We start from the raw sequence: 19,363 nt of genomic DNA, 5'->3' as shown, positions 1-19,363 counted from the left end.
AACTCCTTCTCATACAGCGAATCAGCTGTATTCTCTCTCCCGAGAAAGGGCCCTTTTCACTCGAAGAAAATTCGCCGTAACCAAGATGCTGTTGCGGTGTCTCCGATGTGTTTGCGCTGTCGTCGTGTTCTCGACGCTGGCGGTGGAGGGGAGGACGCGAGAGTATTTTGTGGGTGTGGTGGAAGAGGAGTGGGACTACGCCCCTGGGGGTGGGGACCTCGCCTCCTTTCGGTCTTCCGACCCTGCCAAGGCGTGAGTTATAGATGACTGAATGAGCGACCGATTTTTGTGGTTGTTGACAAAAAAGACAAGTTCGTCCCTTTTTTTTCTGGGAGGTGTGGGGTTGTATGTGTTGGAGGTAGGGTTGGATTATGTACTGATCGAAAAGAGAACCTTTGAAAAGTCGTGAAATGCAGCATAATTATATTTTTATCGCGTTGTGAACTGATGATATCCTGTTGCATTCCATTGCACCACCATTGCATTTAGTCACCTACTTAGAACTTCGTGTCCTGGTAAGGACAATGTTAAGCATTTTCTATAAAAAAACCTCGCAGTATTACGTATTTGAGAACAATGTGATACATGTAGTAATTTACAAAATGAGTTAAAATGTTCTTTCCTGTTTTAAGATGTCGTGAGGAGGATTGTTTAAATCTTTTAAAAGGAAAGACAGAGAACAGCTATTATAAACTCAGTTTATAGTTCACTTTTTTGTTTTGTTGTTGTTGTTTTTTGGCTTTTTTAACATTGGCGGTGATCTTATTTGTTTGTGTCCGTGACTGTGTTTGTTTGTGTGTTTATCTGTATGGTTTATATTTGGTTCTGAACCACCAACGGTCGACCACGATGTAATCTTCGAGCAACTTCATAAAAACTCCGTCATATCGACAACCAGGAGATGGTACTTTGGTAGTCAAATTCAAGGATTCGAAATACTTTTTTTTCTATGATTTTTTCTTCTGCTTATTTTTTTCAATTTGTCTGTTTTTTGCGCACTCGAAAACATTTTAGCACTTGAATATAGGCCCGATGTGCGATGTTCTTTAAAAAAAAAATTCACAATAAATATAAAAGTAGAACTTTGGGCCTGTGTAACAATGATCTTGCAGGACTAACAAAATAGCACAATGGGTTTGAGTGAAGCTTCTGTCGAAATTGATTGAAATCCTAAGACGAATACTCCCTTGTTTGAGCTAGCTGAAGCCCAGAAAAGGCAATGCGTGCCTCACATAGTCACGGCTCACAACAAGAATGGCCAGAACAAACACAAACTGACAGCTCGATTTGAGTTTCACAACTGATTACGTGATTGTAAGCGAATAATAGAGATGGGGGGAGGGGGGAGAGAGAGAGAGAGGGGGGGGGGGGGGGGTGGGGGGCACGAACAAGAACAAGAACAATTCTTTATTTAACCAGGGTAATAGAGTAAGCAGTGATCTGGGTGTTTTTTTTACAATTGGCTCTCGCCCTAAAGATGGACTAGTCTAAAATGGCTAAAGAATAAGCAAGTAAAGGAAACAACTGTTACATGTGTATGAATATACTGAAGTAAGAACATATTATACATTTACATACAATACATTGCATAAGTGAAACATGTGAGTTCATTTGACGTGAGTAAAGTAGTATTGAGTATATTGCACTGACGCAACAAAGCTGTAAACACCATGCCCATTGACATACACTGGAATCGAAGAAAACAACAAAAGAATAAAATAATACATTGTTGACAAGCACCGGTTGTTGGTTTTAACAACCTTTCTAGCGACACATAATATTTGTTTTGACTTCATGAGATAAGATGTATATATGGTCTTAAAAACGTTTATGCTGGTAGTTTGCCACAGGATTGTCGGGAGTGTTCCTTCTTCTTCTTCTCGGGAGTGTTCCAGAGACTGCTACCTGAATAAACTAAACTAGACTTGAATAGGTCAATCCTAGGTAGAGGAGTGTTCAATCTCATCAATTGGCGTGAATTTCTCAACGTGAATTTGGAAAATATGGTTTCAGGTACACATCCATGAATAATTGTATGCTTTATTATAACCTAGCCTTGCCTTCAGAGGAAGAATGCCTAAGTGTATGTAGTCAAACTCAGATAGGGTTGTTTTCTTTGATAAGACGTCTTTTGAGCGCTCGTTTGTGTAATCTAATAAGTGGTTTGAATGAATTATCACTTGCCGAGTCCCACAAGCTAGATGCGTAATCAATAGCAGACTGAATATGAGCATTAAAGAATAATTTCCTGGCTTCCAAATTCAGAAAGCATTTGATTCTAGATAATAGATCAACTTTCTTGGACACGAGTTTAAAAAGTTGTTCGATGTGAAGTGACCATGGCAGGTTGTAATCAATGGTCACTCCCAAAACTTTATTATGATGATCGACTTTTTCAACAAGTTTATCAATAATCGTTAGATCGTGAAATGTTGAGGTTATGTTCTGGCGTTTTTGCCTAGTTGTTATTATCATGCATTTTGTTTTTTGCGGGTTAAGGGGCATGTGATTTAGCTCGGTCCATTCACTCAATTGGTTTAAACTTTCTTGCCGTGATTCTAATAAACGACTTAAATTGGTGTTACTAGAATGTATGGTAGTGTCATCTGCAAAAAGCTCACACAAATTCCCAATGTGAAGGGGAAGGTCATTTATGTATGTAGAGAGAAGGAAAGGGACTAAAACTGACCCTTGTGGTACGCCATATCGTACACCCTGCATACTTGATGCCGAGGCGTTTACGTATACAGCCTGTTGCCTGTCACTGAGAAAAGAAGTAATAAGTTTAACTGAATCAATCCCGAGTCCATATAATGTGAGTTTCCTCAGCAACAACTTGTGGTCGATTACATCAAAAGCTTTGGCAAAATCTACAAAAACAGCTCCACAAAATTCATTATCGTTGATCTTTTCCAACCACTGATCAACAAGAGAGACTAAGGCAGTGTGACACGAGTGATGAACTCTAAATCCAGACTGGTTAGGGTGAAATAATTGACTGTGGTCAAAGTGCGCTAATATGTGTTTGTTTATATGTTTTTCAAGTGGTTTTGATCATACAGACAGTATAGAAATAGGCCTATGATTTGAGGGGTCTTTCTTTTTGCCAGGTTTAAACAGAGGAAATATTTTAGCCTGCTTGAGGGCTATTGGAAAATATGTTTTGTCTAAACAGAGAGTATTACAGAGATTATAAATCTAAGTGAGGGTTTCGGAAATTATAGGGGCTGATAACTTAAGCACCCTTCCATCAAGCCCGTCGATCCCCCGGTTTGCTATAAATGAGTGAGTGCTTGAAATACTTCAGGCACCGTAAGCGGAGTAATATTTAGCTGAGAGGAAATTTTTTTTGATTTACAGAAGAGAGAGCGAGAGAGAGAGAACTCAGAACTTTAGAACTCAGAACTTTATTACATAAGGATAAAGGTTTTAGGCTTAGCCTAATCTTCCAACCTGTCCTTGGAACATACTACAGAGAATAATTGTAAACGAAAGCGAAGACTGCGCACATACACTTACACACACACACACATCCACACACACACACACACACACACACACACACACACACACACACACACACACACACACACACACACACACACACACACACACACACACACACACACGCACACACACATGCACACACACACATGCACACATATACACACACATATGCTCGCGCGCGCGAGCGTGCGCTCGCTTACCTACACACATGCACATGCTATCATTTCATACCTAAAAGGAACAGTATCTAATCAAAGTATTAAACTAGTAAAACATCAAAATAATGATCGAGTATAAACATAAAAAACAAAGCACTTAAGAGCATTGCATGCATTATCCGAGTACACAATGGAAACTAGACATCAGGGGCAGTTTATAGTGTGATCAAATGTGTGTGCAACTGCCTTTTAAAGGCCTTTAATGATGCGGATCGTTTGATTTCTATTGGCAAAGAATTCCACAGAGATGATCCTGAAAAAGCTAAGCTGGATTTATAAAGATCTATACGAGGAATTGGAGGAAGCAAATTTTGAGACCCATACCTCTTCGTAACATGTGTAAAATAGGATTGCACATAACTGGGCACATCACCATGAACTAATTTATACATAAAGACAGCCTTATTGTATGCAAGGTGGGTTTTTAGGGGAAGGAAATTAAGGCTGTTTAACTTCATTTCTGTAGACATGTGCGATTCATACAGGATAAGTTTTGCAGCACGACGGTACAGAGAATTGAGTTTTAATAAGTGAACATCACTGCAGCCATCCCACAATGTCGAAGCAAAATTAATATGAGGCATTATATGAGCATGAACGAACATTTACAAATACAAATTCCTTGATAACACTTTGCACAGGTTGCTTATGTGTGTTTGCCATTTCATTTCTTCATCAACAGTTACACCAAGTATGCGATGTTCTTTAACTTGCTGTATTTGAGTTGCACCCAAGGACAGTTGTAATTTAAGAGGACTTAGCTGATGCTTTTGTCTTGTGGTAATAACAATGCTTTTATTTTTTTCTGGGTGCAGTATCATGGCATTTGATGTGCACCATTTCGCAACTTCGTCCAAAGTGTTCTTCAGGGAAGAATTTACTGATTCCAACGAGGTGTTACTGGTATGAATAGACGAATCGTCTGCAAAAAACTCGCATTTGACTTTATCATCCGATACATGTAAAGGCAAATCATTAACGTAAATACAAAAGAGAATAGGTCCTAATATAGACCCTTGAGGGACGCCATGTCTTATTAGTGCAGTAGACGAATTCTGGCATTGTAGAGTGACATACTGTGTCCGGTCAGCAAGATACGATTTAAAGAAGTCACAGACCGAATCGTTTCTCAAATAATAGTGTAATTTTTTCAGCAATATGGAATGATCGACTAAGTCAAATGCTTTCTTAAAGTCCAAAAACAATGCTCCTGTAACTTCAGACTTGTTCATTGCTGACAGCCAAGCTTCACAGAGAGACGTAAGAGCTGTGTGGCAAGAATGCTTGGACCGAAAACCGGATTGAAACTGATGGAACAAATTTTGTTCTTCCATGTAAGCAAGAAGATGCTTGTGCACATGCCTTTCTAATGGTTTTGACAAAACAGGCAGCAAAGAAATGGGTCTAAAATTACTTGGGTCTGAGAGATCTTTACATTTGGGAAGGGGTATGACTTTGGCGCTTTTCAATTTAGACGGAAAAAAGTTCTGCTCAATACTAAGGTTATATACAAACGTGAGCGAACCCACAATATACGGTAGAGAAAGCTTCAATAACTTCACGGGTATTTTATCCGGACCCATGGACTTTTTATTCTCCAGGTTTTCAATAAATGAGAGAAAGAGAGAGAGAGAGAGAGAGAGAGAGAGAGAGACAGACAGACAGAGACAGAGAGACAGAGACAGAGAGACAGAGAGACAGAGAGAGAGACAGAGAGAGAGAGAGAGAGAGAGAGGGAGAGAGAGAGAGAGAGAGAGACAATAATTGACAGAACTTTATTTCTCAAGGATAAAAAATCTCATGTTGGTAGTTTGCTTGTAGTTCCGAGCTTTTCATAAAACTGATGCAAGTGACACGAACACTCAAGGTATATGTACACGTGAACAAAATGTAGCAAACAAGAATGCGAAATGCATGACATCAGATGCACGGAGGGCAATTGGAAACATGGGACAAGTGAAGATCGCTGTTCACATGTTGCAGGGTCTGCATTGTTCTCATCACGGCTGTTGTTGTTGCTTATATTCTAAACATGGTGTTGGACATGCATTCGTTTACGTAGTCTGCACGGCACTGTAATTAGAAGCCTGATGCGCTTTGGTGCTCTCTTTCTCTGTCTGTCTGTCTGTTTGTCTGTCTCAGTGTCTGTCTGTCTGTGTCTGTGTTCAGCTGCGCAGTAATGCGTCAGAATTGTGCAGCAACGGAGTAATGCGCGATTTGTGAAAACAGAGGGGTACGGTGACAATCAAACGACGTTTGTTATCTTAATATCACATGATTTCAAATCGTTTTTAATTCACCACGTACACCTTTCTCGGATTAAACGAACTTTGACGTGGATATGGGGGCATACAGTCCATGCAGCAACGCAGTAATGCGTTGGGAATTTGCTAGGGAGGACGGGAATATAGGGACTGAAGTGATCTGACAATCACATGATTTCAAACCTTTCTGAATCCCTCACAATCATTGCAGTTTAAAATCTGGGAGACCACGATGGTATAGGGACCACCAAGAGATGAAATTTGTCTCGTTATCACATGACCTCAAACCCTTTATGACAGTGCATGAGAAAAGGTCTATTGGAATGTGTTTGAAAACATGAGCTTTTAATGTCATTAACCAGAGCAAAGGTTGCTAAGTAGCATGCACACACACACACACACAAATAAGTTTGTTTTTGTTTTTTACAAACCACATACATTCTATATTCATTACTATAGAAATATCAAGCTTCCCAAAGCACAGGACAGAGCCAAGCATCAAGGTTTCTGGTAATTCAACACAGACTTGAAGGTACGGGGTTTACTGTCAACACAGAAGGTACGGGGTTTACTGTCAACACAGAAGGTACGGGGTTTACTGTCAACACAGAAGGTACGGGGTTTACTGTCAACACAGAAGGTACGGGGTTTACTGTCAACACAGAAGGTACGGGGTTTACTGTCAACACAGAAGGTACGGGGTTTACTGGGACTGTGCATAGGGATACATCGTGGTAATAGGCAAAATATAACCTGTTCTGTTTTTATAATTTTGCAAAATCATTTGGTATGGAAGCAAAAATAATCACGTAGATTCCAAAAGGTTCAAACGTAAAACAACCAGAGATACAAGTCTAATTCGTAGACAAATAGAGAAACAAACAAACAAACAGAGATACAAACAAACAACCAAACAAACAAACAAACAAACAAACAGACATAGTGAAACCTATACGCCGCTGTATTACATAAAGGCGGCGTAAAAAGACAGTACATGCTTACATGCCGACCATGCTTAGCACGTGGCTCAAGAGTGTGTTGTGTGACTTTTCCCCAAAAAAACATGTCACGTTCTGTCCCCCCTTTCATAAGGTGAACGACTTATCTTGACTCTCCCACGACGCGTCTGTCTTTGTATAGTGATAACTTGACACCCCGTTATCTTCTCACAGAAACATGACCGATTTCAAGTTTTGCAGACCATGCATGGTACTGCGTCCTTTGAAACATTTATATGTACTTTAGTTTTAAAGATATTTTCCTTCCCGTTTCAGTAAAAACAACGATCGTGTATCCCAACACACACCTTTACCAGCTTTCATTTGAATGAATTTCGCAGACTGGCCAAGTTAAAAGTTATAGAATTAACTCAGCAAAAATAAACGAATCCATAAATCAACGAAACGCCGGAACAGCTAAATAATGTTCTTGTCTGCGCGCTTAGATCCCACCATGCACTAAAAGCAGGCAGGCTGCAGGCGTTTGCTATGCGTCTATGATGGTCTTATCCCACCTGACAAACAATGTGGACAGATTTATCGTCATTTCTTCTTCTTTTTCTTCTTCGTTCATGGGCTTAGACTCCCACGTTCACTCATGTTTTTAGCACGAGTGGATTTTTACGTGTATGACTTTTTTTTTACCCCGCCATGCAGGCAGCATACGCCGATTTTGGGGGAGGCATGCTGGGTATTTTCGTGTTTCTATAACCCACCGAACTCTGACATGGATTACAGGATTTTTTCCGTGCGCACTTGGTCTTGTGCTTGCGTGTACACACGAAGGGGGTTAAGTCACTAGCAGGTTTGCACATAAGTTGACCTGGGAGATCGGAAAAATCTCCACTCTTAACCCACCTGGCAGCAGCGACCGGGATTCGAACGCACGACCTCCCGATTATGAGGCCGATGTCTTACCACCTCGCCACTGGGCCCGTTATTTCAAAGCTGGTCTTCATGAGAAGAAGGTCGCCTTTAAGGTCAACATGCCCTTTCTCACGTGCTCGGTTCCAATGTATTGGAGTTATCTTGGGTCATGGGGTGCCTCCTTCACAAAAAGACATGACAGGGGAGCCTAAGGGGACTGTTTGCTCAGTCTGATAGCACGACACAGTTAGATAAATTCCAGAAGAATGAACAACATGCTCTTCCAAGTGATTCCACATTAAAGTGTTCTATTCCAGTACTCCAGCACTAGAAGAAGAAAATAATCTGGTCAGCCACACTTGTTACCATGAGTGCAACCTATGAGGACATCGCGCACACATATTGTTTGAAGTGTGTGTTAGTGTGTGTGTTTGGGAGAGGGAATAAATGAGTGCCTCCCCCCCCCCCCCCCCCAGTATCAGCCCTTAGCTATCCCGGCCACGCCCGAGTTCTCTCATATCTCTTTTCCAACTCCTCAAGTTTTGCTGAAGAATATATTAAAATGGATGGATGGACGAATTGATTGATTGATTGGGTGTTGGTTTGGGTGATCGATCGAACAATTGATTGACTGGTTGACTAATTCAATGATTGAGTGAATGAGTGGTTAGTGATTCATTCATTTGTTCCCTCATTCATGCATTCATTTATACTTTTGTTTTCACAGGGACCTAAACCAGCAGAGTGATTGGAAAACATTTCTGGAGCCCGGGCCCCAGCGTATCGGGAGAAAGTATATGAAAGCTATGTACAGAGAGTTCACCGATGCAACGTTTGTCACGCGGAAACCGCGCGAGAAATGGATGGGGCTGCTAGGACCAATTCTTATGGGGGAACAAGGAGATGTGATAAAAATTGTCTTCAAAAACATGGCTGTTCTGGCCGGAAGGAGATTCTCTATGCATCCTCATGGTGCTCAGTACAGTAAGGAAAACGAAGGTAAGAATGTGTTTGGTGGATCGATCTTGTGCAATGACGATGTCTTGGGTTCAGGAGGGAATTTGTGTAGTCAAAGAGCATTTCGATTTCCAGGTTAAAAGGCCCAGTATGCCTCAAATGGCTTACAGAACGAAACAAGTCGCGTAAGGCGAAAATACAACATTTAGTCAAGTAGCTGTCGAACTCACAGAATGAAACTGAACGCAATGCAACGCAGCAAGACCGTATAGACTACTCGTAGCATCGTCAGTCCACCGCTCATGGCAAAGGCAGTGAAATTGACAAGAAGAGCGGGGTAGTAGTTGCGCTGAGAAGGATAGCACGCTTTTCTGTACCTCTCTTCGTTTTAACTTTCTGAGCGTGTTTTCAATCCAAACATATCATATCTATATGTTTTTGGAATCAGGAACCGACAAGGAATAAGATGAAAGTGTTTTTAAATTGATTTCGAAAATTTAATTTTGATCATAATTTTTATATTTTTAATTTTCAGAGCTTGTTTTTAATCCAAATATAACATATTTATATGTTTTTGGAATCAGAAAATAATGGAGAATAAGATGAACGTAAATTTGGATCGTTTTATAAAAAAATATTTTTTTTACAATTTTCAGATTTTTAATGACCAAAGTCATTAATTAATTTTTAAGCCACCAAGCTGAAATGCAATACCGAAGTCCGGGCTTCGTCGGAGATTACTTGACCAAAATTTCAACCAATTTGGTTGAAAAATGAGAGCGTGACAGTGCCGCCTCAACTTTCACGAAAAGCCGGATATGACGTCATCAAAGACATTTATAAAAAAATGAAAAATAACGTCTGAGGATATCATACCCAGAAAATCTCTGGTAAAATTTCATAAAGATCGGTCCAGTACTTTAGTCTGAATCGCTCTTCACACACACACAGACAGACAGACAGACACACATACACCACGACCCTCGTCTCGATTCCCCCCTCTATGTTAAAACATTTAGTCAAAACTTGACTAAATATAAAAAGCAGTTCTAACCTTATGCAACACACTTGCAATAGCACTTAACGGCATTAAATGACACAGTTCGTTTGAATGGCTATTTAGGTTGCGTCAACCACACACCAGATTTCGTGGTTTATTTTACCAATGAGCCATCGTGAACCCGTGTCACACACTTTTCTACCGGCACGGTTGGCCTAGTGGTAAGGCGTCCGCCCCGTGATCGGGAGGTCGTGGGTTCGAACCCCGGCCGGGTCATACTCTAAGACTTTAAAATTGGCAATCTAGTGGCTGCTCCGCCTGGCGTCTGGCATTATGGGGTTAGTGCTAGGACTGGTTGGTCCGGTGTCAGAATAATGTGACTGGTTGAGACATGAAGCCTGTGCTGCGACTTCTGTCTTGTGTGTGGCGCATGTTAAATGTCAAAGCAGCACCGCCCTGATATGAGGGCCCCAAAGGGGGGGTATCATCACGATCACGGGAAGGGAAATTTTAGCTTTCACGATCACAGTTACCTTGATTTTTGTTTTCACGATCACGAACCCCAGTGGCAAATCACGGTCACGGTAAAAGTTGCAGGTACAGAAAGCACGTGTCAAAGTAAACACAACCACACAGTAATTCGCTCCTCTGGATCTATTGTTTATTCAACACAAAGTAACAACTGTTGCACTTTTTTTTAATCTTTTTGAATTCTCTTTCATACACACATAGAAATACATATCGATTCATGATTTGTAATCAGTAACAAGAATGTTGTTTTCATTGTTTTTTCTCTCGCTCTCTCTCATACAAACACTCACAGGAATATACACTCCAGGGGCGGAGCAGTTAAGCCAGAGGGGGTGGGGGGAGGGTTACAACCTGGGGTCCAGGGGTAGACCCCTTGTGGGGGACATGGGCCCCGTTGGGGGGTCTGGGGGGGCTTAGCCCCCCAGAAGCTGAAGAGTTTTAGCTATTTTATGAACAATGTATGGCTTATCCTTGATTTTAAATATGATGATCAACTGGTGTCAGCAGCCACTCATTATTTCTTTTAAAGTTAGTGTTAGGGTTTTTTTGACAGCCGGGGGGGTGGGGGAGGGGTTCCGGAACCCCTGTAACCTCCCCCCCCCCTAATCCGCCCCTGCACTCATACACATTCAACTCCCACACCCTCACTCACACACATGAATATATACTTGCACAATTTCACATTTCCAGAGCTAAATCTTTTAAACCCATTTTCTCAAAAACTATTGGGCGGGTTGAAATTAAAGTACATGTATGTGTGATGGTAGAGTCTATAATAACAAAATCCCCAACGAACATGACTTTGATCGACTTTGACATGAGGATCAAGTGACCCAAACTGGCACGTCTCCCCGCCATAGTTCCTGAATTTAACCCATTGTTGATAAGTTTACAGGCGCTAAAATAAATCCAAGCTTAATGCAAAGAATTAAGCGACAATTAGAATATATGCCAAGCGTGTCCACGTTGCTGGGATGAAAAACACATTTCTAGTTTCGGTTTTGGCTACACGCAGACTCGATCAGACTCGAGCCAGTCGAGGTCACACTGAGGGAGTCACAGCCGGACGTGGCAATGTCGACAATGTCAATGATCTCAATCAAACTCAAAGATCTTGAACAAATTTCAAGATCTTTGCCTACATTCAGAACAGTCATAGAGCAACATAGACAGGGCCGGACTAGGGGGGGGGGTTACAGGGGTTGCGCTACCCCCCTCCCCCCTGGCTTAAGCATGTACCTCCCAAACGCTTTTTTTTGTGGGGGAGGAAGGGGGGGGGGGTTGCATCTGGATCATCATGAAATCCAAGGAGAAATCGCACCTCTCACCCCCTTTCGAAAGACATTTTTCTTCAACGAATTTTGTGATGAAAAGTATGAGTCCTTACAATCTCAATTCTTCTTCATTGCCTATACAGCTTGCTGTCGAATTTACCTTTTTCGTTCAAGGAGAGGCTTCCTTTCCCTCCAGAAACATCAAAAACCGTTCAGCTTCAAGGGGGCAACCCCACCAAGGGGCTTTGCCCCCTGGACCCGCATCTGTAACCCCTCCCCCTAGTACTTACCTAGTCCGGCCCTGATAGATCAACATACCTTGACATTTCGTCTTCGGAAAGACGGACCCGTAGGAAGGCATTCTCGCCGCCTGCTTTGGTCTGGCTTGAATCCACAAAATATAACAGAAGTTCGATGACAGTACCGCTGCACGCCATTTTTGATCTTCGAATTCGAATTTGACTGAATGCACTCAAAACTTTAGCACGAAGCCCTTCCATTGGATGAAGTTTGGCAGACTTTTGTAATTCGCCTTCTGATTCGATCTCTTTTTTGTGTGATTGGTTCTCTTACAGGGAAGCAATCGCTGTCAAAATCATATTTCTGAATGTGTTGTTGCTTCCCTTCAATCGGGATTGGCTCCTTGACGAATAGAGGATCATTGAGTGATAGAGCTGTGAAAAATGTACGTTGAAAATAAAATGCTTTGCAATAATGCCCATCACGATCACGAAAACAAATGACGATCACGATCACGAGACTTGATTTTTTTGTCATCACGGATCACGGGCAAAGTCCCATCACGATCACAGAAATGGAAATTTTGGCAATCACGGTCACAGAAAGGTCAAAAAACGCCAATCACGATCACGATTTTAAACCCTTTGGGGCCCTCTGATATGGCCCTTCGTGGTCGGCTGGGCATTAAGCAAACAAACAAACAAACAAACAAACACACTTTCCTTTTTTTCACAATTTCGTCGTCAGTTTGTGATTTGAATGCGACTCGCTGTATCTGCAATAGCACAATATTGTGTACCTCTGAATCTAAAATGTAACAAACGACTGCGAGTCACACGAACTTATCGGCCGCGGTAGACTTCAAAGAAAGCAGCGACATGCAGAAAGTTCGTCTGCTTGAGAAACACGACAATGCGTGACCTGCACCGGACTCCCTTTTTTTTTTAAACTGTTAAAACTTCGAGTTGTACTGATCTTGTCTTGATACAAAAATAATTCTTTTATGATATAAGAATGTTTGTGTTACAAGCTGTCAATTTATTATTTAGATTGTAAAAGTTAGTTCTAGCGCCAAAACGAGGCGTCCGATTGTGGTATCAAACAGTCCGTTCTGACTGCACGAAATAAATTCTTTAAAAATGTCTCACTCTCGATGGAAAGCAGCCAGGATGTTCCCGTTCGGTGAGCGTTCATATGGAAGTATGCTTGTGCTGTATGTAGAGGCTCGGGGAGCTCAATGATCAGAAACGGATGGTTTGCGGGAGGCTGTGTGTGCCTTTAAACGATGGCCTTTCAGAAAGGCAACAGACAGATAGACTTACAAACACGCACACAAGCACGCACGCACGTACGTACGGACGCACGCACGCACGCACGCACGCACAAATGACTATAAAAAAAATCCCCCTTCGTTGTAAAGTTACACCTGCGCAAAGGCGCGCAAAATTCATCAGTGACATGAATGCAGTCCCCCATGACAAATACCCTGACCCTGTCTGTAATTGCTGTAATAGAGTCACTGATTGTCTAATGTTCGTTACGGTATAATAGATTATTTGAATAACCCCAGAGGTAACACTCTGGAGGGTTTAAATTGGGTTAGTTTGGCCACCGCTCAATTTCAAACCTCGAACTGTGGAGTCGATCTCTGCAATTTGAAACTTTTTTGTGAAATAGCACAAAAGTCAAACCATTTTATCTACACAATTGCCACTCTGTGCAACGATCATGCATAAGCTGAAGTTAATATACACTAAATATGAAGTTATTCGGTCAACAGTTATTAGCAATTTTGCTCGTGTACCATTGACCACTTCAAACAGCTGACGCTGAGATGTAAGTCGATCTTTCTCCCCAGGTGCGCTGTATGTGGATGGTACATCTGGAGCCGACAAACTGGACGAAAATGTGGGGCCTGGACAGGTGTACACCATGATCTGGAACGTGACGGACACCGCTTCTCCCACACCTGACGACCCCGAGTGTCTCACCTGGACATACCACTCCCACATCAACACGGTTAGGGACGTCAATGCTGGACTGATTGGCATACTGCTGACTTGTAGACAAGGTATGATCTCTGTTTTTGTTGGGAGGGGGTGCAGTGGATGTGTGTATCATTCCCTCAACAAGACTATCAGCTAGAGATGCTAATGCTACTAGTGTGATTGCTGTACTACTGAGAATCATCCAGTGATTCATCAATCCACGCACGCTGCATAAGACACCGCGAATGATGACGAAAAAGAAACTATTTGACCACTGCCTGTGTCACGAACTGAAACCTCTGCTGAACAATCCTTCTCATTGCGGTCAATGCGCATGCGTCAATCTTGGACTTAAAAAATGCGACCCTTTGACCGAACGAACCATGGGTTAGGGTTAGGATTAGGGTGAGGGTTAGGGTAAGGGTTAGGGTTAGGGTTAGGGTTAGGGTTAGGTTGATCACGACCTGATTAATCTTCCCATGTTAGTGCATGCGCATTGACCGCAATGAGAAGGATTGTTCAGGCAGAGTTTTCAGTTCGTGACACCTGCACAAGTAACGAACACATCCTGGAATCCGTATTTCATATAATAAGAAATAAAAAATAAAGAACACCCAGGTGTTCGACCTTCGACCTTCGACCTGCTTTTCGAGACTATCCTTATTTCATTGCGTTTACGATTCATTACTCCTCCACCCCCCCCCCCCCCCCCCCCCCCCTCTCACGCTGTCCAGGGGCAGAGGTCAAAATCAAGCAGGATTACGCAGCCCAGATAGCCATCCTGTTGGACGTGATGGACGAGAACGAGAGCTGGTACATTGACCACAACATCCGCAACTACCTGGGACTGACCAACACTCAGGCTATGGAGACTTTAAAGGAGGATGCAGATTTTCAGGTACAGAGTCGTTATTCAATGGTTGGCGACATACCGTCAATGGTTGACTTTATACAATGGTTGGCGTTATACAATGGTTAATGTTATTCAATGGTTGGCGTTATACAATGGTTGATGTTATACAATGGTTGGCGTTATACAATGGTTGATGTTATACAATGGTTGGTGTTATACCATGGTTGGCGTTATACAATGGTTGGCGTTATACAATGGTGGTTGATGTTATACAATGGTTGGCGTTATTCAATGGTTGGCGTTATACAATGGTTGGCGTTATACAATGGTGTTTGATGTTATACAATGGTTCGCGTTATACAATGGTGGTTGATGTTATACAATGGTTGGCGTTTTACAATGGTTGGCGTTATACAATGGTGGTTGATGTTATACAATGGTTGGCGTTATTCAATGGTTGGCGTTATTCAATGGTTGGCATTATTCAATGGTTGGTGTTATTCAATGGTTGGCGTTATTCAATGGTTGGCGTTATACAATGGTGGTTGATATTATACAATGGTTGGTGTTATACAATGGTTGGCATTATACAATGGTGTTTGATGTTATACAATGGTTGGCGTTATTCCATGGTTGGCGTTATTCAATGGTTGGCGTCATTCAATGGTTGGCGTTATTCATTGGTTGGCGTTATTCAATGGTTGGCCTTATTCAATGGTTGGTGTTATTCAATGGTTGGCGTTATTCAATGGTTGGTGTTATACAATGGTTGGTGTTATACAATGGTTGGTGTTATTGAATGGTTGGTGTTATTAAATGGTTGGCGTTATTAAATGGTTGGCGTTATTCAATGGTTGGTGTTTTACAATGGTTGGTGTTATACAATGGTTGGTGTTATTCAAGGGTTGGTGTTATTCAATGGTTGGCGTTATTCAATGGTTGGTGTTATACAATTGTTGGTGTTTTACAATGGTTGGTGTTGTTTAATAGTTGGCTTTATACAATGGTTGGTGGTATACAATGGTTGGTGTTATACAATGGTTGGTGTTATTCAATGGTTGGCGTTATACAATGGTGGTTGGTGTTATACAATGGTTGGTGTTATTCAATGGTTGGTGTTATTCAATGGTTGGTGTTATAAAATGGTTGATGTTTTACAATGGTTGGTGTTGTTTAATAGTTGGCTTTATACAATGGTTGGTGGTATACAATGGTTGGCGTTATACAATGATTGATGTTATTCAATGGTTGGCGTTATACAATGGTTGATGTTATACAATAGTTGGCGTTATACAATGGTTGGTGGTAAACAATTGTTGGTGTTATACAATGGTTGGTGTTATACAATGGTTGGTGTTATTCAATGGTTGGTGTTATTCAATGGTTGGTGTTATACAATGGTTGGTGTTATACAATGGTTGGTGTTATACAATGGTTGGTGTTATACAATGGTTGGTGTTATACAATGGTTGGTGTTATACAATGGTTGGTGTTATTCAATCGTTGGTGGTATACAATTGTTCGTGTTATACAATTGTTGGTGTTATACAATGGTTGGTGTTATACAATGGTTGGTGTTATTCAATGGTTGGTGTTATACAATGGTTGAGGTTATACAATGGTTGATGTTATACAATGGTTGGTGTTATTCAATGGTTGGTGTTATACAATGGTTGGTGTTATACAATGGTTGGTGTTATTCAATGGTTGGTGTTATACAATGGTTGGTCTTATTCAATGGTTGGTGTTATTCAATGGTTGGTGTTATACAATGGTTGGTGTTATACAATGGTTGGTGTTATACAATGGTTGGTGTTATTCAATGGTTGGTGGTATACAATTGTTGGTGTTATACAATGGTTGGTGTTATTCAATGGTTGATGTTATACAATGGTTGATGTTATACAATGGTTGATGTTATACAATGGTTGGTGTTATTCAATGGTTGGTGTTATACAATGGTTGGTGTTATACAATGGTTGGTGTTATTCAATGGTTGGTGTTATACAATGGTTGGTGTTATACAATGGTTGGCGTTATTCAATGGTTGGCGTTATTCAATGGTTGGTGTTATTCAATGGTTGGCGTTATTCAATGGTTGGCGTTATACAATGGTGGTTGATATTATACAATGGTTGGTGTTATACAATGGTTGGCATTATACAATGGTGTTTGATGTTATACAATGGTTGGCGTTATTCCATGGTTGGCGTTATTCAATGGTTGGCGTTATTCAATGGTTGGCATTATTCATTGGTTGGCGTTATTCAATGGTTGGCCTTATTCAATGGTTGGTGTTATTCAATGGTTGGCGTTATTCAATGGTTGGTGTTATACAATGGTTGATGTCATTGAATGGTTGGTGTTATTGAATGGTTGGTGTTATTAAATGGTTGGCGTTATTCAATGGTTGGCGTTATTCAATGGTTGGTGTTTTACAATGGTTGGTGTTATACAATGGTTGGTGTTATTCAAGGGTTGGTGTTATTCAATGGTTGGCGTTATTCAATGGTTGGTGTTATACAATTGTTGGTGTTTTACAATGGTTGGTGTTATACAATGGTTGGTGTTATTTAATAGTTGGCTTTATACAATGGTTGGTGGTATACAATGGTTGGCGTTATTCAATGGTTGGTGTTATACAATTGTTGGTGTTTTACAATGGTTGGTGTTATACAATGGTTGGTGTTATTTAATAGTTGGCTTTATACAATGGTTGGTGGTATACAATGGTTGGTGTTATACAATGGTTGGTGTTATTCAATGGTTGGTGTTATTCAATGGTTGGTGTTATTCAATGGTTGGTGTTATACAATGGTTGGTGTTATACAATGGTTGGTGTTATACAATGGTTGATGTTATACAATGGTTGGTGTTATTCAATGGTTGGTGTTATACAATGGTTGGTGTTATACAATGGTTGGTGTTATTCAATGGTTAGTGTTATACAATGGTTGGTGTTATACAATGGTTGGTGTTATACAATGGTTGGTGTTATACAATGGTTGGTATTATTCAATGGTTGGTGGTATACAATTGTTGGTGTTATACAATGATTGGTGTTATTCAATGGTTGGTGTTATTCAATGGTTGGTGTTATTCAATGGTGGTGAAAATGATCTATCACACGATATAAAAAAAATGCAAGTACATGTACTTTTAAAACGGTGTACCGCTGGCTATTTTGTACTATGAGCAAGCACTCTAGCATCTGAATACCTGTTATATGTTACGGACAACAATATAAGGCATGCACTTTAATTCCAAGGTCGTGACTTTTATGTGAGGCCGAATTTGATAAGGGAATACTTGCAGGAAAGGGAATGGCATCTGAATATCGGCGACAAGTTGCTGACAAGAATACAAGGCATTCACTTTCCAAGGCCATAACTGTTATATGAGGCCCCCATTTGATAAGAGGACACTTGCATTAAAAAGAATAGCATCAGAATACCGGCAACAAAGTTGGCCGAATTTGATAAGGGGACACTTGCAGCAAAAGGAATAGTATCTGAATGTCGGCGACAAGTTGACTTCCCAAGGTCGTAACTGTTATGTGAGGCCCCCATTTAATAAGGGGACACTTGCAGTAAAGGGTTATAACTTCTGTTGTCCTTTGTTGGGCCAGTCTCGTAGAATTGACTCTGTGGTGATAACACACCCGATATGAAGGAACGCTTCCTTTTGTCAAGTCAAGTCAATATTTATTTCAAAAAAACCCTAGGGTTACATGAATAAAATAAATAAAAATTGCAATAAACACGACAAAAAAGATATATGTAATAATGAGATGGTCCCAAAAGGGTCACGTCGTGATAGGTACTAATGTACTGGGCAGTCTGATGGAAATATATGACAGGTGTCAAAAACCGTTTCACATAAAAGCAATTGGATGGTTGAGCCAATTCGACAGTGCCCGCTTAGCAAATAGACAGTCAAGCAGATCACAGGAAGATGGACTTTTCTCACTGTACCAAGGTGACGTGAATATCCCACTCGACACAACACAGCTCTGGTTGCTCTCAATAACATTTAATAACATTTAACATTTATTCAACTTTTAACGAGTTTTGACGAACACTTGTGAGTGTGTGAGGGATGTCCGAGATGAGGTCTGATGGCGCTGTCTTTATTTTATGCTATTTCTAAACCTTTGTGCTTAGCAAGGCAGAGTTGATAGGCTATTTACTTAAACTACAAGCTCTCTCTTTGACTGCCTCTAGAGTAAAAGTCTCTAGTGAAGAAATGATGAGGAAGTTACTTTTTACATTAAATCTAGTTTTGACTCAATGTTTTCAGGTAGACTGGGAATCGAGACGAGTGTGTGTGTGTGTGTGTGTGTGTGTGTGTGTGTGTGTGTGTGTGTGAGTGAGTGTGTATGTGTGTGTGAGTTTGTGTGTGTGTGTATGTGTGTGTGTGAGTGTGTGTGTGTGTGTGTGTGTGTGTGAGAGAGAGCGTGTTTGCGTGTGTGTGTGTGTGTGTGTGTGTGTGTGTGTGTGTGTGTGTGTGTGTGTGTGTGTGTGTGTGTGTGTGTGTGTGTAGAACGAATCCCAGAAGCAACTGCAACAGATCTTCATTAAACTTCAATTGTGCATTCATTCATTCATATGATAAACCCACCCTTTGCGTAGACCAGCGCGACCCTGTCTCGGTCTTCGGCCTTACT

At 41.1% G+C, this 19,363-nt stretch overlaps 1 protein-coding gene and 1 pseudogene across 1 annotated transcript in view; both read left to right on the top strand.

Annotated features, from left to right (window-relative positions):
* The window catches only part of LOC138982869 (hephaestin-like protein), a 34,235-nt gene continuing 14,872 nt past the window's right edge, over positions 1-19,363 (top strand). The window contains exons 1-4 of the mRNA XM_070356257.1: positions 1-252; positions 8,582-8,853; positions 13,715-13,927; positions 14,579-14,742. Coding sequence (XP_070212358.1) covers positions 86-252; positions 8,582-8,853; positions 13,715-13,927; positions 14,579-14,742 — 816 coding nt within the window. The 5' untranslated portion in view covers positions 1-85. The remainder of the gene's footprint in view (positions 253-8,581; positions 8,854-13,714; positions 13,928-14,578; positions 14,743-19,363) is intronic.
* LOC138981585 (uncharacterized) overlaps positions 16,248-19,363 on the top strand; it is a 3,416-nt pseudogene continuing 300 nt past the window's right edge.

Source organism: Littorina saxatilis, linkage group LG12 (genome assembly GCF_037325665.1).
Source record: "Littorina saxatilis isolate snail1 linkage group LG12, US_GU_Lsax_2.0, whole genome shotgun sequence".
In the NCBI taxonomy this organism is placed as follows: Eukaryota; Metazoa; Mollusca; class Gastropoda; order Littorinimorpha; family Littorinidae; genus Littorina; species Littorina saxatilis.
This window is presented reverse-complemented; position numbering and strand designations above follow the sequence as displayed.